At 49.1% G+C, this 25110-nt stretch overlaps 1 protein-coding gene and 1 long non-coding RNA gene across 8 annotated transcripts in view; both read left to right on the top strand.

Annotated features, from left to right (window-relative positions):
* Positions 1-5074, top strand: part of Fbxw11 (F-box and WD repeat domain containing 11) — a 98933-nt gene extending 93859 nt beyond the window's left edge. For all 7 annotated transcript variants that reach the window (XM_021635623.2, XM_021635619.2, XM_021635621.2 and 4 more), the window contains 2 exons: positions 795-980; positions 2798-5074. In XM_021635623.2, the coding sequence (XP_021491298.1) occupies positions 795-956 (162 nt within the window). In that variant the 3' untranslated portion in view covers positions 957-980; positions 2798-5074. The remainder of the gene's footprint in view (positions 1-794; positions 981-2797) is intronic.
* A 4138-nt stretch (positions 5075-9212) lies between these two features.
* Positions 9213-25110, top strand: part of LOC132646325 (uncharacterized) — a 33012-nt gene continuing 17114 nt past the window's right edge. The window contains exons 1-2 of the long non-coding RNA XR_009584489.1: positions 9213-9659; positions 11135-11290. This is a non-coding gene — a long non-coding RNA (uncharacterized LOC132646325). The remainder of the gene's footprint in view (positions 9660-11134; positions 11291-25110) is intronic.

The following is a 25110-nucleotide window of genomic DNA, read 5'->3' as shown; positions in this document are numbered from 1 at the left end:
TTAGGGCTGTGCTGGTGATACATGCCTTTAATCCCAGTACCCGAGAGAGGCAGAGGCAGTCGGGTCTCTGAGTTTGAGGCCAGCCTGGTCTACAGAGTGAGTTCTAAGACAGCCAGGACTACACACAGAAACCATGTCTCAAAAATAAATATCTAGCTTTATGTGTATGAACGATCCCCCTCCTGTTGTGCTTGCCTACGTATGCCTGTTGGATCCCCTGGAGCTAGAGTTACGATGGTTGTGAGCCACTATGCTGGTGCTGGGAATGCAGCCGGGGTCCTCTGCAGGAGCAACAAGTGCTCCTTACTATTGAGTGTTCTCTCCAGACCCAGCTTGTGTTTGCATTCCCTTACTTCCTGCACTGACTAGACTAGGCAAGACTGTAGTGAGGGCTTCTCTTGCTTTTGGCTTGAATTGTGATGTCTGCTGTGATTTAACATAGGTGTTCTTGGTCATCTAAAATATAATGTATGTATGTATAGTAACTTTGCCCTTCTGATTCTGGTTTTGTAGTGTGTCCCCCATGGGTATTGACTTTGATGGCCTCTGTGAGGTCAAGTAGTTTTTCTTCTGTGACATATTACCAAGTCATGTGTGGGTCATAATGTTTAATTTAAAAAACTAACACCTAGAAGGCCAAGCAGAGTGATTGTTCTCAGAGAAAGGACACAGCTCAGTGGCTGGGTGGCCATGCGGGAAGCCTGAGAAGTGCAGACTTTTCAGCCTGAGCTGAACCCCAGCTCCGGAGGTGGGACTGTAAAGACAGTACTGTTAATCAAGGTTGTCTTTCGCAGGAACACTCTGGACGTGTGTTTCGGCTGCAGTTTGATGAGTTTCAAATCATTAGCAGCTCCCATGATGACACTATTTTGATTTGGGATTTTTTAAACGTGCCTCCCAGTGCCCAGAATGAGACACGCTCTCCTTCCAGAACTTACACCTACATCTCCAGATAGCGGTCTGCACTTTGGCCCAATCTGGTGAGTGCGCTCAAACCCTTTCCCCATCTGGGCTCCTCAAAACCTTGTTTCTGGGCTCTACCTTCCCTCTGGGAATTAGGAGATATGGGTTTCCTTGGTGATGTGTAAAAGCCTCTACTATGATTTTCTAAATGATCATAGCCACTTAGCACCAGGGTAGCTTTTCAGGTTTGATTTTGGAGTGCAGAACTCAATATTTTTCCTGGTCCTTTGGTTCTGTGACTAACTGACAGACAGATACACACACACAAGGACAATCCAAATTCCTCCTCTTCCCAGCACCACAGTCCACTCTGCATTGCCATCTCCACAAGGAGCCGTCATGGAAGATGTTACGAGCCTTGAAAGCTACTCTTCATGGGGAAGGGCACAGGTGCTTTGGGAAACAAGTCCTTGCCTCTAGTTACAGAGCCATCATACTGTTGGGGACAGAATGTTTTTCTTGCCAGGATGCACAGTTTAGAAGGAGAGAAGGCCAACTTGGCCACATCCCAGATACCCATGACTACTAGGAACAACATTCCTACCTGGAAGATTTCCCCGAGGCCACTGGATTCTGTGCACATCACATATTATAGACTTAATAAATACCTTTACTTCATACATACATATATACACACACGCACACACACACACACACACACACACACACACGTGATTAGATTGTCTTAATTAAAAAGCATTACTTATATTACTTAGTCAAGCGTGGTGTCGCACACCTTTGATTCCAGCGCTTAGGGAGGCAGGGGCAGGCGGATTGCTGTAAGTTCAAGGTCAGCCAAGGCTGCACAGCAAAAACCCTGTCTCTTCTCCAAAACAAAAACAGAACAAAAAACAACAACAAAAATTGCTTAATTCTTTATAGCTTTTTATTTATTTTCACATTTATTAAAGAGTAAAAATAATTGGGTGATAGTGGCACATATTTTTATCCCTGTTTCAGATATTTTTTAGTCAAGATTCTGAGTTCCATAAATGACTGTGAAGAAGTCTGCCTTGCTCAGAGTTAACACACTGTAGCCAAATGTCGAATTTGACCCATTGCATGCTTTGTTTTTTCTGCCACTGCAGGCCAGAAATACTTCTTACATTTTAAACACTTGAACAATAGCAAAAAGAAATTTTCATGTCATATAAAAAATTATGGAGGTTGGAATTTTAATACCATCTAAAGTCAGTTTGATTGGAACATAACTGCACGCATCTGTTTATGTGTCATTGTGGCTGCTTCTATGCCTCAGTGGCAAAACTGAGTAGTTGGGACAAAGCCTATCACACGCCAGCCAGTTCCTTTGTAGTCCTTTAAGAATCCGAGCTCTGCATCAAGAACGTTGGACATCTCGGTTTGACCAGTAGTACCGGCTGAGGGCTGCCTTGAGAATGTCTCCGTGACCCCAAAGGACGGCAGGGCAAGATGGGCCGGTAACACCTGCTATGTGTGTAAGAGGCCATCAGCAGGGACCGAGACACGCACATGTTTACTGTACCTGGTCTCCGTGTGTCCACACCATCTCTGCCTACACAGTCCTCCCTCACTATCTTCTCTTGAAGATCATTTATAAATCCATTCCAAATCCGCATGGCAGAGTCTTGATTCACTGAGTGAAGTCATTGGAGCACACCACACTAGAGGTTTACAGAGCAGACGACCAGAGCTCCTGACCAGTCATAACTGAAAAAGCCAAAGGAGCACAGGGAAGGAATGGAGGAGGTCTGACTTACCTCCTGCTCTCTCCCTTTCCTTCTTGAACCTCCCCGCTGTGCCCTTTCCCTGTCCTGTCCAGTTAAAGTAATACCTGTTCTCCTTTCTTCTCCAGGGTTTTCTGGTCTTGAACTACTGGCTACATGGCTATCCCATGCCTAAGGGAGTTCGTTCACAGCTGAGTTCTGGGCTGGACTTGGTTCTAGATGCTGGGTAGACACAAAGCAGCCCCACTCTTCAAGCCCTGACATTTCTCACCGCGCCCAGCTCTACTTGGAGAAGGACAGCTTAGCTCACCGCTGCAAGTAGAGCATCAGCTCACGCCCCTCCCTCAGTGAAGACCCCAGCGCTTGTGATGCACATGTTCTCGTGAAGGACACATGGCCTGTATGTTCTCCAGAAGCAGAGACCGTCGGGAGAAGCCCTGCCTCTAATTTACATCGCTTTGCGCCTTGGTTTGGCACTAAAAGCAGCCTTGCATTCTTGGTGAAGTGCTGGGTGCCAAACACCGACCCAGAGTTTTCAGGGCGTTCCTCTCCAGCAGCAGCTTCTCCTTAGACCGTCAGTCACTGTCGTGCACAGGGAGGTGGCGGACAGTGGGCAGATCTGGCTTATTTTAGGATTTTTGGATTACACTTCCTTTCTGTACCAGTTTCTTTTAATTTAAATAATAAGCGAGTTATATTACCTCTCCACAGGTAATACAGCTATTTTCTTTTATTAACTGTTCTCTGTTCCCCCATCATCTCCTGATATTTGGTAGAGTAACACCTTTATCCGCGTGCTTGCCTCCTAATTTAAAATACTGTATCCGCATGTAGATATAATGTACATAACAATTCAAGCTCAAGGTTGCCGGCCCGGCCCCCTGTGCCTGAGACACTACTGTGGAGCGTGTGGCACTTAGCCGCAGGTGGGCCGAGCACCTGACTCCAGGGTTGCTGTGATTGCCTAGGACCTTCCTGCAGTATTCATTCGGGTTTTATTATTTGTGACTGTCTTTGTGTGCTCTGTGTTTTCAGCTGGAACTTCAGAAGTTTAACACGTGTATTTGTTGTGTGGCATCTGCAGTGGACAGGAATCTTCACAGTCTCCATGTACCTGTTCTTTTCCTCCTGAGAGCTAGTGCTCACCTTCTCATGGTGAGCATTGGCTTCTCTGTCCAACATCTTTCTACATGACAGTAACCCCGAGACAGGGAGTTGGTGGCCCTGTTGACAGGGCTCCCTGCACTCTGATGGGGTATTGGGGGTGCTGAGTTTGAGCCTGTGGAGCAGGTCAGCTGTTCAAAGCCCACGGTAAGGGCAAGGCACTCCTGTGTGGAGCACGGCCTCGGCCCTGTCAGCTCTGGTGTCACTCACCTGTGTGAGAGTGGCACACCGACAGGACATTGGTCACCATTATCTCCCTCTTTCAAGATTAGGTTTTGATTTGTCCCTTGTCATTGTTTTCAAAGGAATGTCAGTCCAGTTTTAAAGGACCAAGCAGCCCTTCCCTGTGAATGAAGCTTCCCATGGAAGCACGTTCTAGGAGAGAGAAGGGCTCTGGGCTCCGCTTGTCCTGACATCGTGAACGCTGTGGGGTCGGTGCGTAGGGGAGTTGTTTCCTGGGTTGGCTTTGCTTTTTAGTTGGTTTTTGTTTTTTGTTTTGTTTTGTTTTTGTTTTTGTTTTTTTTTTTTGATACGTCATTCTCACATGCTTTTATGTTTGTTTCTGAGAGGTGGGGCCTTAAATAGAAAGTAGGCCCCAGTCCATAATGGGAGTGTGAACACACCACCTCACAGCTTATCACCCATTTGACAGGAATGCCCAGTGGAGGGGTGGGGGAGAAGGTGAGTTCTGAACAGTTGGACTTTTCTGTTGTTTTTGCATGTTTAATATAGAAGTTCCTGTCAATCCTTGGGAGATCATGGCCTTCAAATATGCACACGACCTTTGAATTGTGCCTACTAAATTATAGCAGGGGACTTGGGTACCCAAGGAATTCCTATTTCTGGGATTACAGTAGTAGTTCCCAGTTGTACTCTGGACTTTATTTTGCTAACCGTAATTGAGCAACTGTAAATTACTGCTATAATAATGTGTTAAAGCACTGGGGTAGTCTAATTCTAACTGGTAATTAATTATGTTTGCCAATTATCTGTTTGAAATAAATATGTGTCTGAACAGCTATTGAAACTGTTAAATTGTACAGATATTATCATGACGGCTTTGTACTGTGGAATGTGCTTAATAAAAACAAAAGTTTGACCTTTGTCCAACAAATTGCTAAGTAATGTCAATAAATCAAGATGAGTATTATGCAGTACACCTGACCTGGCTTCAATGGCGATTGTTACTTCAGCTACTAATTCAAAGCCAATACTCTAAATAAAGTGTTGCAGTACTCCGCTCTTCTGTTACATTTTTCAGAAAAAGTTTTGTGCTACCAAGAATTAAGCAACATAACATTAAAGGTGGATTTTCAAAATCATCTGTTCTATAAGGTGTGAAGCTGAAGGCACTGTTTCTGGCCTGTGAAATTCCTCACTTTTGGTTTTCCCAGAAAGCTTCAAGAGCTGAGGGATCTTTGATTAGAGCCATCCCCAGCAGCTCTTGGTGTTCGTGGTTACTTCATGAATTCTGCACAGTAGGAGAGCAGCTCCAGGTGAGAGGATCTTCCTCTTGAGGTGGTGTGAGTGGTGGAGATAGGTGCAAGAAGCGAGCTTGCCGTGAGTATGGGCTTTTTGGATGAAATAAAACAGTATTTTGACACACTTGTTCTCTTAAAATATATAACAAATTTGGATAAGAAAACCAACTTACAACCCCTGAAAGAGTACAGAGTGCTGCTTTCCCTGCTTGCTTCCCCCACTTCTACCCTCCCCTGTGTCCACTGGATACCCTTCTGTACTAACTCTGTTCAAGGCTGGGCTGCAACCCCAGCTTTCTGGTGATCATTCTCTGCCATTCTTGTTTCATGGCTTCATATGTGGTTAAATGGATATGTCATTTTGCAAGTCCAGGTGAGAATGGAGATTGGCTTGTTTCTTGCATGTCCATTCTAAACAGGTCTCTCCCAAATCCTGCCAGTTAAATACAGTAAGCTGTGTTCCTGTGTGTGTGTCTGTGTATTCGTGCTAGTCCTTAGGAACAGCAAGGGATGGACTCCCCGTGTGGCCCAGAGGGGAGGATAGCAGTTTGGATTCTGTGCTAGATAGTTTTATGCCAAGTTGTCACAAGCGAGAGTCATCTGAGAGGAGAAAACCTCAATTAAAAGCCTCCATAAGGCCGGGCAGTGGTGTGGCAGGCCTTTAATCCCAGCACTGGGGAGGCAGAGGCAGGTGGGTCTCTGAGCTTGGAGGGATCAGCGTGGTCTACAAATTAAGTCGAGGACAGCCAAAGCTACCCAGAGAAACCCTGTGGGGGTAGGGGGAGAGCTTCCATAAGATCAGGCTGTAGGCAAGTCCGTAGGATATTTTCTTAATTAGTGATTGGTGGGGGAGGGCGCAGCCCATTTAACTATGTTGCAGTGTTAGCCAAATAAACCCTTTCTTCCCCAATTTGCCTTTTGGTCATGGTGTCTCATCACAACAATAGAAACCCTAAGTCAGATCCTGACCTCTTCTCCCACACCTGGTAGACTCACTCCCACCTTCCTTCCCTTCAATTTTTTTCTTCCTGGATGCTGCAGGTGTAACCACTGGTGCTGGGGATTTGAGGGTCCTTGACCACCGTCAGAGATGAGCTTCCCTTCCAGACGGCTTCTCTTTTAATTAATGCAGATTCTAACAGGCCATTTGTCTCATGGTCCTCTTCCCAGTTAGCTGCCTGGCACTCCTAGTTGGGGGTCTTTGCTCCCTGTTTGACTTTATTCAGGAAGGCACATGGCAAGCTTAGCTGACTCTGCAGGAACGCAGAGCCAGTGACCACAGGGCTGATTTCAGTGTAATGTGGGTCGTGCACTCACCCAACTTCTAGAAACTGACACTTCTTCATTAAGGTGTATTTTTATCTTGTGTATGATTGTCTTTTTGCATCTCGGGATTTCTGTCACTGATAAAACACCACGACCGAAAGCAACTTGAGGAAAGGGCTTATTCAGCCATCATGGAAGGAAGTCAGGGCAGGAGCCTGGAGGCTGGACCTGGAGCAGAAGCCAGGGAGGAGTGCCACTTACTGGCTTGCTCCTCCTGGCTTGAGTTTGTTTTCTTACACCACCGCCATCTCCCTAGGGTAGCCCCTCCCACAATGGTCTGGGCACTCCCCCATCAATCTTTAGTCAAGAAAACGCCCCAGAGGCTTCCCTACAGCCAGATCTTAGGGAGGCATTTTCCCAACCGAGGTTACCTCCTCCGAAGACTCCTGCTTGTGTCAAATTGATAAACTAGCTAGCATTGCCTGCCTGTGTGTGTGTCTGTGCACTGAGCTGTGTAGGGCCTACAGAGGCCATAAGAGGGCAATAGGTGCCTTTGAACTGCGAGTACAGACAGTTGTGAGCCACCATGTGGGTGCTGGGAACTGAACATAGATCCTCTGCTAAACCATCTCTCCAGCCTCTGGCAACTGTTTTTATTTTTGTGTTTTTAACCAACCTCATCACCAGCTTGCATCCCTGAACTAGTGTAGCATTAAGCATTTCTAGTATCCTACATGGGTATTGTTAGTGAAAGGCTTTAGGACTTGTAGAGGAAAGGGACAAGATAGGTGTATATAGGCCTTATCGAATTGTCCTGTAGTATGCAGTAGTCATACTACAATTGTCCTGTAGTATGCAGTAGTCATACTACACACACAATGTGTGTGAAGAGGTATTAAGACCAGAAGAGGAAGAAGCCAAGAACTGGGTTTCCATCTCCCATTGCTGTGCAAGTGTTAGGACAGCTACCTGCCTGGGTTGACCTTCACAGGAGGGCAAGGTGTGGGGTTGGCTTGGTCTCTATCAGGAGATTAGAAGCCTGTTTCTGCAGAGCTCCAGAGTCTCTGTACTGCTGTAGGCTCCTTGTATTAAGCTGTCTAGTGGGTATCCAGCTATCTTGGAATGGCTGTCTTAGGGTGCCATCATTTGTCTGAGGATTGGTCCCTCTATTTGTTGTCGTTTTGGTTTTTTTGAAATGGCCTCTGTAGCCTAACTTGTCCTAACTCACAGCATTCGTTTTGTCTCTGCTCCTAGGTGCTGTGATCATAGGCATGCCCCACAGTGACTGACCTGGGCCTCTGACGTTCTAGTTCATGGATGTAACGTGGCTGCTTAGGCATAGCTGTGTGAAAGTGACAGGGCAGGCGGGCATAGCTTTCCTCTGGTGGATTCCTCAGCTCCAAGAGGTGAGTGAATGGACTCACACTGTCCCCTTGTCCCCTGCTCTCCCTCCACTCACCTCTAATCTCCCCCAGGAGCCATATTGTTTTTGTCACTGACTCTGGAGCTTCTTCCTGGACTAGGCTGGGAGAACCCAGAACTTAGGGGACCTGGGATTGGGACCTTAGGGCCAGCTCAGCCTGGTGTCTTGGAGAGACCCCTCTGTCAACCTTAATACCCTTGGGGCCAGTTGGCTTCTCTTGCAGGCTGCATTTATACTTCCAAATCCCAGCAGCTACCACACTCTTAAGATCCTGCTAGAGAACTTTCTCCACGGGCTACTCAGCTAGCAGCTAGCAGCTAGCAGAGGAAAGGGCAGCTTTGGGTCCAGAGTCCTCCCCAGGACTGGAGCTCTGTCATCTGTGTATTAGGCAAGAACTTCCATTGCTTAGAATCTGAGCTTCAGGAATTTAGTGGTATAACCAAAAAAAAAAAAAATCTAGAGTAGTTTAAGATTATCAAAAGACTGTGTGGATGTCCTGGAAACACCACCTAGCTTGGTGCCGGGTAACTCCACTAGTGACACTTAAATAGCTGGCGTGTGCTCAGTCAGGGTGGAGTGCTGTCGGATGGCATGAGAGGGACACACACACTGCAGCCAGCCCGGAACATGAGCTGGTGATCCCAGTCAGGACTGTCCCCACACACACGATGGAAGCCCCCTGGGTTTGCAAGCAGGGTCTAGGCTGTACATTGTGTCCTCTGTGGAAAAGATGGGGGAGTACATTGCCTAGATTGCTTCGGTCCATATTGGTAGCCATAGCTGACCTCTCTGTAGGTGGCTCTTCCCTGGTTCTCTCCATGCTCTCTCTGTGAATGCCAGCAGCGCCAGCCCCTACCCCTGGCAGAGGATCCAGGCCTCAGGCTGTGTGGTCCATCCATGCTGACGGACTCTCTGCTCGCCTCTCCTTCCACACTTCCACATCCTTGGTGTGCATTTTGGTTGGGTTTTTGTTGTTTATTTGCTTGTTTTGAGATTAGGGTCTCACTGTATAGCCCTAGCTGGCCTTGAACTCCCTATGTAGATCAGGGTGGCCTTGAACTCACAGAGATCCACCTGCCTCAGCCTCCTGAGTGCTGAGATTAAAGGTGTGTACGACGTCAGGTTTCTAGCATGCATTCTTGATCAATAATAATATGTGTGATGTGCTTGGGTCAATACTCAAGGTGTGGGATTGTTTTGTTTTGTTTTTGAGTGCAAGGGGTAGAATGCTCAGGCATCAGGCTCTGTCCTGGCAAGTGAGCTGGGTATCTACTGTCCCAATCCAGAATGATGCTAAGGTCTGGAGTAAGAGAGAACTCATGACATGACAGGGGTCGGATAAGATGAGGGTGGGGGCTTGGATGGATATTAAGGAGGAACTATGGGACTTGCCTGCAGTGGGAAGTAGAACAGGTGGCAAGGCTCCCTCTCATATTTGGTGTGTGTCTCCCCAGCACCACTAAGTGGCACTGTAACAGAAAGAGGACACAGTCCCTGCCCTCAGGAAGTTGTGTCCAGAATAGTCCCCTGTACTACTGCTGCAGTGTGCCAAAGCACATGGAATGACAAGTCAAATTAAGATGAGTAAGAGCAGTGAGAAGATCGTGTGGGCAGGGGTTGGAGAAGGTTTGGGACACCTGAGCCAAGACCTCAGAGGTAAGGAGCCAAATACATGCTGAGGTAAGAAAAGATGTCCTTGAGGAAGCTGCAGAGTTGCAAAGGCCCTGAGGTGGGAAACCTCTGGAATGGGCATCCAGTCCCCAAGATAGGAGAAAAGAATATTGGGGGGGGGGGTGAACAGGTAATGCTTTGGGGTTTGAACAATGGCAATGTCCAGAGATGCACTGACCTGAGAGCTGCCTAGAAAAAGGGCTTTGGATGGCTTCGGAGTCTGGATGAATATATGGGTTTAGGAGAAAGAAGGGTAAGCCATGGTACAGACAGAACCAGAATGCAGGCGTCTCCCGGGAGCTGTCTGTCTGCTGCTCACACACTGGACACCTAATCCTGCCTCACACTCCTTCCAGCCTCCAGCCTGTCCCTGGCTCTTGCTTGCTGGCTCCCTCCTTGGGAATGTTCCTGAGGCCCCATCTGCACAAACAGCCCGGGGCCAGGTCTGCACCTCAGGAATGGGAGATAAAAGGGGCCGTGGGGACTTTTCCACCAAAGGCAAAAGCAGTTTGTAGAATGGGCTGTGAGGTTTTGTTTCAGGAAATTTCATCATGTCTCCAAGAAGGGGATGGAGGGGAGGGAAAGAAGGAGGAGTGAAGAAAAGAGGGAGGGAGAGAGAAAGAGGGGGGAGAAGAGAAGGGGGACGGAGTGCATGGGGGTGGGGAGGGTTGGTCTCAGACTTCCTTGCCCCTTTTCATGTTGGTAACACAGGCGGCCCAGGTCAGCCCCAGGTCGGGCGACAGTCGGCTCTTTAGTACCCCTCTGTGAATACCTCATTTCTGTAATAGTTTTTCCTTTAAAAACAGCTCTGCCTTCTTTGGCAGATGGTGACATTCCATTAGCATATGGAATATTTTTCAAAACACATCCAAAAGTGTGTCTCTTATGGAGGAGCCTGGGTAAAAGCATGCGCATGCTTGAAAAGTGTGTTGGAGCCACTCGGCCTGGAATGGGAGGCCACACTCCCCTGCCCGGGCACCATCGTCTCTGGTCCTCACCTGAGCTGAAAAGATGTCTGCCCCTGAGGGTCGGGGTCACCTGCCAGCTCTGCAGAGCAGGCACAGCCATAGAGCAAAGCCAAAAAGGCAACAGAGACAAAGAGCATAGCCAGTGCCTGGCAGAATTGCCGGTGGGCCTTTAAGGACAGCAGGCTGCCCTGTGCTCTGATCAGTCAGGGATGCTGTGGGTCACTACACAGTTGCCTTCTGGCTGAAACTCATCTGCCACACAAGGCTGACCAACCTCTTGCATACACAAATAAAATCGGGCTATCTCTCTGCCACCACCACAATAGCTAGCAATGCCCTCAGAATCTCACAGGAACTCCTCGCTGTGGGCTGTGGGGACCTCCCTCCTACTATTTTGGATCAGGCTTCTCTTCCCTATGGCAGCTGCAGGAGTGTTCTCCATGGCTGTTCCCGCCTCTCAACTTTTGTATGTTCCTGTCCCCTGCCCAGCAGGAATTTCTCTCACTGTGTGCATAGCTGCTTCCTCCTCGTTAAGTCTCAGTTAAAAACCTTCCCCTGAGCTGGACATGGTGGCACACTTTAATCCCAGTGCTCGAGAAGCAGAGGCAGGCGGAGCTCCGCAAGTTCGAGGCCGCCCTCGTCTACAAGGTGAGTCCAGGAGCCTTCTCCTTACAGAGATATACCTGAGCAGGTAATTCAAGTTCAGTGTGCTGACCACTGTGCCAGAGACACACCCAGCAAGCCATCAAAATGGTCCGTGTCACCATCTTACACATTCTGTGTGACTTTAGGTTCAAGTCTTGCTTAAGACTTTCCTTCCTTCCTTCCTTCCTTCCTTCCTTCCTTCCTTCCTTCCTTCCTTCCTTCCTTTTTTTTTTTTTTTCTTTCTTGTTTTTGTTTTTTTCGAGACAGGGTTTCTCTGTGTAGCCCTGGCTGTCCTAGAACTTGCTCTGTAGACCAGGCTGGCCTCAAACGCATAGATCCACCTGCCTCTGCCTTCCAGTGCTGGGATTAAAGGTGTGCGCCACTGAGCCCGGCATGAAGCTATATTTCTTGAAGTCCTACTGTGTGCCACATACAGAGCTGGGGAGGCTCAAAACAGATATCCCTGACCTCATGCCAAAGGAAGGCAGACAATGCATTGCAGTAGTCTCTCGCTGTCTTCAGGTGATAATTCTAGGACCTCTCAGATACCAAAATTACAGCCTACTCAGACCCATCCCATAAATGGCTTAGTGTTTGCACAAAACTCATGCATCATCCCAGGTGCCTTCAAAGTCTCTTCTGCAATTTCTTAACTATAACTCCCTGTAAAATCAAAACCAAAAAGCTGATCACATACTTTCAACGTATAATGTTATAGGATATACCTTACTGTCCCAAATGGAGGAAAGGGAACATAGTAAGAAAATACTCTACCGAACCAGGACCAAAAACCACGGGCAACTCCAAACTCTCTATCTCCATGTCTGATGTCAAAACGCTCTTTTCAGCTTTGTTCAGCTGGCAAGAAACACACTTCTTTCTCTTGAGCTGGTTCCATTCCCTGTTAGCAGCTCTCCTCAGCAGGTACCCCATGACTATGGCATCTCATACCTCTTGGGGTCTCCAAGGAAACCTGGGCTTCATCTTCACAGTTCACACAGTGGCCTGTCTAGGTCTCCATGCAGGGACACCCCTGACACACGCCTGTCCTCAGCAGCTTTCCTTAGTCACAAAGGGAGATTCTGCAACCCCTTTCTTCTATTTTTGATTCTAAAGCCAGAACCATGTGGCTGAACTTCTGTTGCTTGCTAGAGCAGAATAATGACCCCTTTGTTTAGTTCCATCTTCACCAGCATTCTATTTTCAATAAAGGTTTCCTTCACTGCCTAAGCTTGGCTGTCTTAAAACTTGCTCTGTAGACTAGACTGGCCTAGGACTCAGAGATCTGCATGCCTCTGTTTCCTGAGTGCTGGGATTAAAGGTGTGTGTCACTACCCCTGAACCTAAGCTTTTCTTTAATTCCTTTTTATAAGATGGAAGCTTAGCTGTGTGTGATCTTGCCCTGAGGTCACCAGTCCCTAAATTCCATTTAATATCTTTAATCTGTTTATCTCCTTGAACAGAAGATTTGGCTCCATTCCATTTTCTGGTGCCCTTCTAATCACTGAACCATGCATTTTTTTATTTTTCCTTGCTCAGTTGTTCCCCCAAACATCTTCATAAGAGTTAACATTAGTTACTACACAACAGAATCTATACTAGGCTATTTTGAGATTTTCTTTGCCAAAGCAATTAATCTAAATCTCTTTACCTAGACGCAGACAGACTCTTTGGACAAGGGCAAAACACAGCCAAATTCTTCACCAAAATATCTCAAGAACAATCATATGTAGGCAACATATGACCATATTCTCTTCTGAAACCTCTTAAGCCAGGATCCCACAGTTCAAATCACCTTCAGCACCACTGTCATCTTATGCTTCTACTAGAATGGCCTATTAGTCCCCACTAAAAACAGTCCACTGCTTTCCTAATCCAAAGTTCCAAAGTCTACATTCCTCCAAACAAAACGTAGTCAGGTATATCACAGCAATTTGCAGTACTCAACTCCTGGTACCAACTGCTGTCTTAGTTAGGGGTTTATTGCCATGAAGAGGAATCATGACCATGGCAACTTTTATAAATAAAAACATTTAATTGGGGCTGGCTACAGTTTCAGAGGTTTAGTCCGTTATCATCATGACAGGAAGCCTGGCAGCGCACAGGTGGACACGTGGTACCGGGGATGAAGCTGAGAGTTCTCCATGTTGATCCGAAGGCAGCAAGGAGAGACTGTGTACCACACTCAGCATAGCTTAAGCACAGGAGACCTTAAAGCCCGCCTCCCCAGTGACACACTTCCTCCAACAAGGCCACACCTCCTAATAATGCCACTTCCTATGAACCAAACATTCAAACACATGAGTCTTTGGGGGCCATACCTATTCAAACCACCACAATGATCTAGCTCACTGTGGAAACAGGCTTGCTGTCCCAGCTTAGGGCTGCTGGGTGCTCAGGAAGGAGAGGACTGGTAGGGGGGAAAAAGCTTGTTTTTTAAATGGGACAAGTCCTCCATGCCTCAGACATTGAGGCTTAGAAACTCAGGATCCCTTTGTGTAATGTCACAGGGCAAGATAAAAAGGATGAGAAGTAAAATGTTTTATACGTTCAGGCATTTGGATGATATGATAATGATGATTGATGATGGTGGCACTAGGATGACTGTGATGACGGAGGTGGTGATTGTGGTAATGATGATGATGGTGAAGGTGATGTGATGGTGGTGATTATGGTGGTCATTGTGATGTGGTGGTGATGATAGTGGTAATGGTAATGACAGTGATAACGGTCATCGTGGCTTGAATTTAAAATGCCGTCATCCTCCCTCCCCCTCCCACTCCCACACACATCAGTCTCCTGTGTTTGAACACTTGGATCCTAGCTGGTAGTATTTGAGAAGGTTGTGGGATCATGGTGGTTTACATGAGAAAACTCACGTGTTTGAATCCTTGGCTCATAGGGAGTGGCACTATTAGGAGGTGTGGCATTGTTGAAGTGGGTGTGGCCTTGCTGGAGGAAGTGTGTCACTGTGGGGGCGGGCTCTGAGGTCTCAGATGCTCAGGCTAGGCCTGGTCTGGCATTCACTTCTGCTGCCTGTGGATCCAGATGCAGAACTCTCAGCTCTTTCTCCAGCAGCATGTCTGCCTGCACGCTGCCCTGCATCCCGCTGTGATGATAATGGACTGAACCTCTGAAACTGTACGCCAGCATCAGTTAAATGTTTTTCTTTATAAGAGGTATCTCAGTCATGGTGTGTCTCTTAATAGCAGTAGAAACCCTAAGACAGGAACCTTTTGCTCATGGGGCCTAGCTGGTGGGTGTGGGACCATGTGAATAAGTCTTTGAGAATTACAGGCTGACTCCACTTCTGCCCTTTCTGTTTCCTGATCTGCCAAGATATAACAAGCTGTGCCACCAAGACCTCAAGCGCAATGGAGGGACCCTAGCTGCTGTGCCTCCCCCTGCCATGGGGCACCGAAGGCTTATAAACAAACCAACGTTGAACCTCTTAGATTGCTCATGTCAGGAAGTATTCTATCATAGTGGTACGAAGAGTAACTCACATAGGGATGATTAATGATAGTAGCGACGGTGGTGCTGATGGTGGTGATGGAGACAGTGTTGATGATGATGGCAATAACGATGGGTGTGTGATGGCGATGACAATGAAGATGATAGGATTGCTGCTGATGTCGCTGATGGTGACATCATGCTCATGGTGGGGTAGCTGCTGATACTGATGATTAAAAGCCAAAAGGCACGGTTAGGGCCTTGGAGGTAGAAAGGAATATGGGTACTGGAATTCATCAAGGCATCTCCCGTGTTCTTCACACACACCTTTTCTTGCCTAGAATTGCGGAGTGGTCAAGGTTGATGTCGGCATCAGCGTGGATATGAGACTGAGTCCTGGTCCTGTCACTGAGTGGCTGAGTGATCTTACATGAGTTGCATGACCCCAGGGGAAGGATGTAGTTTGCTAGCATTTTTGTGAATCTGTAGGAGTTGATGCTGAGCATGAGGTGAGGAGCTTTGTGTCGGTCTATAGTTCTTGCTGAGCAGATACCTCTTCTGCATTCGTGTGAAGCCTCAGCATAACGCTTTGTACGCCATGGGGCCTGGTGAACACCCTGAACTCAGAGTCCTTGGGGGAAGGAAGTGTCTTGAAGCTAGTTCAAACTTGAATCCCTCAGCTACTTGTCCATGACACCTGGAGGAACAGCATCACCTCCTCAAGGGGCCTGTGAGTCACCTCTGGTAAAATGGATAGGCGTGAAGGCTTGTTGTGGATTGGAGGTGCTCTCTGGGAGGCACTCAGCATGAAGTAGATCTGTGACCGATAGCTCGTGTGGAGACTTGGCCCATGCCCAGGCCAGAGGCGTTAGTGTCCCACTCACCACTGCCTTTCTCTGAGGCCAAGTGACTCGGAAGCTTCTTAGAGATGCATCTGTAAACCTGGGCTCTATCTATCAGGACCCATGTTGAGGGGGGAGACAAGCTTGGGAAGGAGAATGGCTTGAAGCCCTCTCAAGGGCCTGTGACACCCAGATGCCTTGCTTCAATCTGGAATGTTCACTCCTCAGCCACAAGCTCCAGCCTGTGAAAATGCAGCCTTGGTTCCAGAGCGTAGATTGAGACCTGTTTCTGAGCACCCTCATCCCACCCCGCCCGGCGTGCTTTGTGGCAGACCACACAATGCAGCCACTTTTCAGTTCAGATTCAGGAAATTAAACTGTTGACTTGGGTTCACAAGTCAGTCCCCTTTAGGCACGACGTTCCCTCCCTCTCAGGATGGCAGTGGGGTGAGGCTTGATGTGGGGGGTTTCCAGTTCTCCCATGGCTCAGAAGTCTCCGAGGTCCATGCTGTGCAGTCTGTTTCCGGTGCTGCTCAGGAAGTGAGGCCCTTCTTCGGGGTCCCAAAGCACCAATACCCACAATTCCATCTATAGTCCTCTCTGCTCTCAGAGTAGAGACATGGCCGCCTCCTTGTATTCTAGATGTTGCCCTTGTAAACCCTGCAGGATCTCAGTCTATACTGGCTACGGCCCTTTGTAGTGCGGAAGCCACCAGGCCATTCTGCAAAACTTCATCTGTAGGGGATTACCCTTGCGGAGGGCTACACTCTACAGTTTATTTCTAAGTTGCCTTCCCTTTCTGTGCGGCTAGTCTTAGCAAGGCACTCAGGTTGTAATTTGGGAGAGTTTGTCGTGCAGCAGTCCATAGGAGATGCTGCCATATCAATAGTGGTCCAGAGAGGGGCAGGGCAGTGACCTACCCATGGTCACACAGCTAACAAACAAGGGCTGTACCGGAATTCAACTTTCCAGAACCCAACCCATTGCTCTTTATGCTCCCAGCCCTTCAACTTGGCCCAAGCCTAGGGATGACACAGATGTCCACTGAACGTCATTATTTCTCTACCAAAAGCTAGGTAGGTATTTTCCTTGGCAGGGTCCTACGATTTCCCTGCTTCCTCGGGCAAGAAACTTGTGTCTGGGGTGCTCAGGTGTGACTCCTCTTCTTCTGGCTCAGGGTCAGGAGGTAAAACCTGCTTCCTGTTTTCCTAGGGTGGGGAAAGTCCACTTGCAATCTGAGTCTCCTCCTCGCTGGCCTCTGCCAGCTATGGCCTTTCTTCAACCTTTCCACCTCCTCTCCGTCCTCTGCCCAAATCCCAGGCTCATAGAGGCGTCACAAACTCTCCTGTCCCCGTTCTCCAAGTCCTCACACCCGCCCCCACTCACAGGAGATGCAGGCTTCTAGCCAGTTCAGAGCTGGGCTCACAAAACTGCTACTCTCCGGGTTCCACTCGGCTGCGTTGGCTGGGAGGGTGCCGAAGCCGAAGCCGAAGCAAGCAGGAAGTGCTCCCGGAAGGAGTGGGAGGGGCTCCAGCCCAGACTGGTTGCTCTTGCTCAGGTCTGGGCTCTGCAAAGGAACTGTAAGCTGTCTGGAAGGAGTAGGAGGGAATGGGGCAAGGGGTGGCACACAGGAGTTTGGGGTGGTGGTGGAGGCAGAGGGCACATCCTATAAGTGTGCCAAGGCTTAAAGGAGTCTACAAAGAAGCCCACGAGGTGGCAGACAGGGCTGGGCGGAAGATGGCAGGTGCATGTCACAGAAGAGAGCCTCCTCAGAGCAGATGCCCTCAGTCCCTGACATCACCCACGCCATAGTTCGAATCCACACTTACTCCCGACTCTGCCCCACAGGCAGTGAGAAGGGCAGAGGTGTGCAGACCCAGTCCTCAGGCTTGGGTCGCTGACCTGCCCACGCTGTGCCCATCAGAACGCAGCTGAATTGTAAGTAGAGAACAGGTCTGGGAAAATCGAAAGGGCGCCCTGAGCTTGCCAGGCGAATGTATGATGACACGTATGAGCAGTGTTCCTTAAATGGCCAAGAGAGCAGACCAAAGGGCCAGTGCACGTGTAGAGAATGGATCTAGGGTTCCATCAACCGTCAACACACACCCAAGTTCAAGGCCGAGGTGGGCAGGAAGGCGTTTTGTCAGTTCTTCTGTGAGGTGCTGCGGAGGATGCAATAGACAAGAGAGGCCACTGACAGATGGGAAGTGTGCCTGGCATCTCTCCTTCTCCTTTCCACTAAGTCAGTGATGACCAGGGACTGGGAAGGGGAACATGGCTTCCAAGAATGAAGCACAGATAGATAACAGTGCTAGAAAGCCAGGACCGTTCTCTCTGACGCTCCATCTTCCCAAGATGGACTTTTCTTATGTTGTGTTTACCTGTGGAATTTGTTAGGATGTGTTTGGCTCAAAGCGACAGGACAACCAACTAAAACAATTGCAAACAAGACATCTCTGTTAGACAGTCACAGATTGGCAGCTCTAGGGTGGCTCAGTGACTCAGAGTTAACATCGGGAACTCTCTCTCTGAGAACACTCTCTTTATTCTACCAGCATTGATATATTTTCTTTAACAGTACAGACTACCTCCTAGCCTATAGAGAGGCGCCATTGCTCAGAGCATTACACCTTTATCTACTGTGTTTCAGATAGAAAGTGGAGAGTTGCCATTTGTTAAGGAAGAAACTTTTCCGGAGACCTTTGGAGACATCTGCTCGATCAGGCCTGGGACACATGACCGGCCTGAAGTAAAGATTATCCAGTAATGAGGGATTGGTCAATGATGGGTTCCCTAGGGCTGGACACATCTTGCCAAGACTGGGCTTTTGTGGCAGGGATGGAGAGACAGGCTGGCTATCCAGGAGAGGATCCCCATCTCCTGTCTGCATGGCTGCAATCCAGAAGTTGAATATAAATCCCACCCGGATTCAGGCGAGCTCTGCCTCCCTAGTCAGCTGAGGGTAGGAATGGGGGTAGGGACAGGCAGAGGGGCTATGGAAAGCTTGGGCTTCCCTTTGTATAAGCTGACGACATGACCGCTTGATGGTATGGGAAGGTTTTAGTTGTAGACATGAGAGAGAGAGAACAGCCAGAGGCATCTGGAAGAGCTAAGGGCAGAGAGAGAAAGAAGACTGAACATGCCCTGCAAACTGGACAGGGACAAGGTTATCTGTGAGAGAGGGGAGAAGAGCAGGGGATAGAGAATAGAGAGAGCACAGTGAGAACAGCAGGAGCAGGGAACAGTGAATAGCTGGATTCTAAGAAGAGCCAGTAGCTGAGGGGAGGGAAGGGCCTGGAGAATGGCTGGGGGCTTTGAAACGTGTAACTTGTGAGCAGGGACTTGAGGGCCTCAACCTTCTCACAACGCGGCTAGTCTTCACCTTTCTCTAAGCTCCAGGCTTCACCAGCCAAGGTCCAGCAGGCAGGAAGCGCAGGTTGTACTGCCTGGAAAGGCAAAGGCAAAGGCGCAGGTGAAGACGAAGCTGCCACTGCAGGACAACTTCCCACCCCCAGCCCCCTGGGTCACCAGTGCGCATTCCTGCAAGTGAGCCTGAGTGCTGGACATGCTGTCAGCAAACAAAAAGTACCACCTCGCGGGTTTCTCTCTCTGTCTCAGCTGCCAAAGCCAGGGCCAATTATCAATCACCCAGGTGTTCGGGGCTGGCTCTCCACTCCTGCTCCCTGACCCCCCCACCCCGCCCCAAAGCTTGCTCAGAGCCTTTGGGCATCAGCTGGCTCAATGCTAGCTTGCTCAGAGCCTTTGGGCATCTTGCGCAAGGCTCTGAGCTGCCCACCTGTTTAAGCCTGTTCCCAGGATCCCCTCTGATCTCACCGCAGACAAAAGCAATCGCAAACTGGGCCGAAAGCATACATCTTGGCCCTCTCAGGGACCACTGAATCACCGAGCCTGGCTGTTTTTCCGCCGTCAAGGGGTTTCCGGCGGCGGCGGGGAGAGCCGCCCTTCCTGGATTAATGGCCTCGGTGTCAGGCGGTGGGAGGAGGCCCACCGACTTCTCACAGGGAAAGCGGTGGTTTGAACGGTGGGAGGACAGTCCTGGTTAGTAATCGGGTGATTTATCTGATGGGTTTCCCCCGTGGTTCACACTTGAATTGGGGCTGGATGGAGTAAGCTTCGGGGAGGAAAGGGCGGAGGCGGCTCTGAGCGGAGGCTGTCCCAGCCGCTGCCCACACTTTCCCGGCTCCCCCCATCTGCTCTTTCCCATCTTGTTGGGAACCGCTGCACATTTACAACGTGGGCAGGTCTCGCTCTGACTACACCCGTGCTGTCTCCTGAGGGATGTCTGCAGAGCCCGGGAAGGGCTCTCTTTTTGTTACATGAAGAAAGAAGCCTGCGTGGAAGGTCTTTCTCAGAAGCTGGACCACCAACCTGGGGCTTTCTGTTCCTGACATGAGACGTTAACTTCTGTCATTTATAAGCTATCCGGTTTCTAGTATTTTGTTATAGCACCCTGAGCTGCCTAGGAAATGCTCCTTTACAAGAGCCTAGACTCTGAGCCAGGAAGAGAGGGCCCAGCTGCGCCCAAGCAACATGAAGCACGGATCGGTGGTGCTTTCACATCCCAGCACGCTTTCCATGTGGGATCTCACGTCTGTCCACAGCCCTCGTAGCTACGTGCATAGGCACGAGCAGCTTACCCACGGCCACATGGCAAAGAGGTTTTCTCCCCCTGCTGCCTAGTCAACTCTACCTCGGGAAGGAGCTGAGGTCTCCTCAGAAGAGAAAGGCACCCACTGAGGGCCACATGGACCCTGGGACTTGAGATGTGGCTGTCGCATGCCCCTGTGGTCTAACTGTCCCCTCCCAAGCTCCTGCTGCTGCTGTGGTGGTGATTGAAGATGGGGCTTTAGGTGGCGGCCACGTCACAAGAGCCCTCGGGACACAAAGCGGGCCCACGAGGCTCAGTTCTGAGAGTTTTTGATGGATTTTCAGAGAAAGAGGCTCCCATAATGATCTGAGCCAGACGTGTGCATCTGCGGCCATCACCTGTGGGGACTCAGCCAGTCGGACTGCAAAGCAGAGTTGCTTTCTGAATCGGTTACTTTTCTGATACGGTGACAGAACACCCTGGCAAAAAAAGGTTTTCTTTAGGGGAGAAAAGGGTTTGTTTTGGCTCCCTATTCCCAAGGGGACAGAGTCCATCATGATGGAAAAGGCATAGAAGCCGAAATGAGACCAGCTTGGCAGTCATGATGCTCCAAGTCGCATCTCATCTCCGTGCAGGAAGCAGAGGAAAAGAGAGGGGGAGGGAGGGAGAGAGAAAAAGGGTATGTGTGTGTGTGTGTGTGTGTGTGTGTGTGTGTGTGTGTGCGCGCGCGCACGCGCACGCATGCATGCACACATGATGGATATGAAGGTGTGCGGGTGTGTGGAGGTTAGAGGATCACTTTGGGGAGTCAGTTCTCTCCTTCCATCCTCATGTGAGTTCTGGAGATTGAATTTAGGTCTCGGGATTGAGCTGCAAAGATCCCTGCCCACTGACCCACCTCACTGGCCCCATCCCTTTGCTTTTGAACAGGGTGTTGAGTGGACGAAGAGCTGAAGGGTTGGGATCGCACAAGCAAGGCAGGTCCTGAGCTGACACACACTGGGGTCTCCAGCAGCGAGCTGCCAAGGCGGAGGCCTCGTGCCCTGCTGACTTCTTGCCTGCAGGGAGAGTTCTTTTGCAAGTGATTTGCCTGAGCCACTCCATGAGCTAAAAGAGGACCCCGGGGCCTCTTTACTAGAGGGAAAGGAGAGCAGACATGGCCCGCCCCTGCCAGCACCGGCCTTCCGGGGCAAATAAAAATGCAGCTGACGTTGGGACATAGTGCCTAAGTCGCACTAAAATCTACCCCATAAACGGTCTCTTTCCTTGTGAAACCACAAAAGGCACGGGGAAAGGTGGCTAGAGCCCGGCAAAAAGCATTTCTGCAGTGTGGCCAACTCTCCAAGATCAAGGGCGAGCAGAACTTCTGCCCGAGAAGTGGACTCTTTGCTCAGCAAGCCCACCCCCTGCCTAGTCCTCTTTCGGGGTCTATGGTTGACATCTGGGGCAGAGGTCATGCCTGTGCTGGGAACTCCAAGAAACTGATGCAGGACTGAGACTTATATCAAGCTGACCAAACAAACAAATAAACAAACAAAAACCAAAATAAAACAAAACACCAAACCAAACCAACCCAACCAACCAGAACCAACCAACTACCCAGAACCAATCAACCAACCAGCGCAGACTATAACCTGGAAGAGGGAGCCAGATAAACCCTTTCCTCCCCAAGTTGTCTTTGGTCAGCGAGTTTTATCACAGCCACAGAGAAGAAACTCGGTGCAATTCCTTCCACCAGTGCCAGTGCCAACCTTAGAAGCTAGACCAGCCCCACTGTTTGGAGGTAAAGGAGCCAAAGGCAGCAAATTCAGGAGTTCCTGGCCTGAAGCCGAGGTGCCTACACTGTGCTGCAACACTACAGGCCGAGACTGACTTCTTGTCTTTGCCATCTCAGCCACAGCTGTCCCCCAGTACCTACTGCTGACCCCCTTGAGCACTTGGACAAATGGTGGCTTGCTGTGGCCGCCCGGTATTTGTACCACACATTGACCTTATGTTGCTATAACAATGTACCTGAGATAATCAGGAAAAAAAAAAAAAAAGGTTTATTTTGGCTCCGTGTGGGATTTCCACTGATTTGGGGGCCTGTGTCAAGGCGGCACATTATGCTGGGAGTGTATTGGGGGCACCATGGCTCAATTCAGAAGCAAAGAGAGGGTCAGGAGGAACAGGCATGCTGTAGGTGCCTTCAAGGACATTCCCTTCATGACCTCTTAAAGGGGGGACTAAACCTTTAAAACAGAGGCGCTAGGGGAGGCTGAGACCTAAGCCACAGTTCACTAGCCCAGAACCAGACCCAAGTTCAAAATTCAAAGTTCTGAGTCTGGTTCCTATGGAACGTATTGTTTTGCACACCATGAGATGGGAGAAAGGGAAAGTGAGCCATTCTGAGTCAGGGACTATTTGTACCAACTGCGATGTCAGTTTTAAAAGTGTTCTCTCTAGGAAGTCATGGGGATGGGAAGACTGGTCCACCAGGCTGTTTATTCCCCTTTGGGATCATAGAGGCCTCCCTCCCCCATGCCCCTTGTCAGTCACCTGAGAGGCAGACCACTCAGGATATGCGTAGGCCCGTGTGCTCACCGTCGTGAGTGGGTGAAGGAGGAAGAGTACCGGTGATGGAAATGATCTACAGTGTTGCCTGTCTAGACAGGGCTGACCCACTAGACGGGCAGGAAAGCAGACGAGAGCGAGCTTTGGCCAAAGCTGAAACCCAAGACACCCCCGAGCCATCCTCTGCTGAGCTGGGGCTGTCTGGGCCACAGCCAGCTTCCCTGCTGCCTCCTCCAGAACCAAAGGGTCTGTGCTTCCACAGAGGAAAAGCCCGACTTTCACAGTGAAAACTTTAATAATGGAAGGGGAGCCTGGACACAACTCTCTCACCCCTTTGTGTGGGGGAGGCTGCTAAGAGGAAATTAATATTTTAGCTATAAAAAATGTCTTCAGATCTGCTTTAGAGAGACATCTACTAATTGAAAACATCATTGGGGGGGTTAAATCAAAGGAAGCAGGTGCAGGCTTGTGGGTTTTAGAGGGAGTATTTATCTTGGGAAGTAGCAAAGGAGGCCCAGATAAGGTCCCTCTAAAGCCAGCATCCTGTCCACTGACTGTAAGATCAGTGGAGGCCATGAAAGGAAAAGCAAGCCTCGTGTTTCCATGAACACCTTAAGCTAGGCTTCCCTCCTTCCCTCTCTTCCTATCCTGTCCTAGTCGGGCATGTACTCTTACCACCATTTTCATAGCATCTCATCCCAGTCTGTTCATTCCCAAGTGGATCCTGCCCTGCTTTGCTTGTGTTTATTTGGAGGCAGTGAACTTTATTGATGGTATACAAGAGAGTGGAGATCCCTAAGCCCCTCCTCTTCTTCTGGGGGTCTGGGATGGAAACTGTTTTGTGAGATGCCCAGTGTTGGCAGCTGAGTTGGAACAGTGACCCCTTAGAAACTGAGGGACTCTCTCTTTCTCTCTGTTCTCCCTGGGGTGGGTGGTCAAGGGCTTCTCACTCCTTGGGGGCCGTGTAGGTTATGAGGTCCACCATCTTGTTACTGTAGCCATATTTGTTGTCATACCAGGAAATGAGCTTAACAAAGTTATCACTGAGGGCAGTGCCAAGCCCATATCAAAGGTGAAAGGGTGGGTGTCACTGTTAAAGTTGTAGAAGTCAACCTGGCCCTCATGTAGTCAGGATACCCTTCAGTGGGCTTTCCAATATCTGCTTTATCAGCTTGATGTCATCATAGTTGGCAGCTTTCTCCAGGTAGAATGTCAGATCCATGATGGACACATTGGGGTAGGAACATGGAAGACCATGCCAGTGAGCTTTGTGTTCCGCTCTGGGATGACCTTGCCCACAGCTGTGGCAGTACCAGTGAATGTAGGGACTACGTTCTGGGAGGCCCCATAGCTGTCATGCTACAGTTTCCCAGAGGGGTCATCCACAGTCTTCTGGTGGCAGTGGTTGCATGATGGTGGTCATGAGTCTTTCTACTATGCCAAAGCTGTCATGGATGACCTTGTCCAGGGCGCTAAGCAGTTTGTGGAACAAGAGGCATTGCTGACAATCTTGAGTGACTTGGCATACTTCTCATGGTTCACACCCATCACTCACATCAGCAGAAGGGGCAGAGATTATGACCCTTTTGAACTCTTCAAGTGGGTCCCAGCCTTCTCCATGGTAAAGATACCAGTAGACTGCACAAGGTAGCATCACTCCATTTGATGTTGGCAGGCTCTTGTTCCTGGAAAATGGAGATGGCCTGCCAGCTGGTGACAAGTTTCCCATCCTCAGACATGACTATATCATGGAACTTGCTGAGAGTAGAGTCATTCTGGAGCACTTAGACCCTTTAGTTGAGATCAGTGAAGGAATCACAGAGGACAACAATATCCACTTTGCCAGAGTTGAAGGCAGCCCTGGTGACCAGGTACCCAATGTGGGCAAGTCATCCACTCTGACCTTTACCATTGTGTCTCAGGGATGAAGTTCAAAAGGCCTGAAAACATCAGGCTGTTCTAGAACATCAGATGCTGTTCTAGAACAGGGAATAGTAGAACAGCAGATAGCCTCTGTTCTTATTTTAATCTTTGGAGAATAAGTCTGGCTTCCTCCTTCCATATGCACCCAGCAGGACTGGCACTTCCCATTGTCATTTCAGTGCCATGGTTCTGAGCATCTTGTTTGTTTCTGTAGGGGTGTACATTTAAATTTTTTCACCTTACATATAAAGTTAGATTGATTTCCAGAGGGCAATGGTATTCAACATGTGTAAAGCAATGAGCTTGGCTTACCACACCATGACAAAAGTCATGGGCTCACCTCAAGTGAGCAGGGAAGACACTGGAGAAATTCTAGTCCTTTATGATAAAGACTCAACAAATTAAGTGTAGAAAGATACATATAATCAAGGCCACAGATAACA

The sequence above is a fragment of the Meriones unguiculatus genome, chromosome 11 (genome assembly GCF_030254825.1).
Source record: "Meriones unguiculatus strain TT.TT164.6M chromosome 11, Bangor_MerUng_6.1, whole genome shotgun sequence".
Lineage (NCBI taxonomy): Eukaryota > Metazoa > Chordata > Mammalia > Rodentia > Muridae > Meriones > Meriones unguiculatus.
The sequence above is the reverse complement of the archived record's forward strand: the minus strand, read 5'-3'. Positions and strand labels throughout refer to the sequence as shown.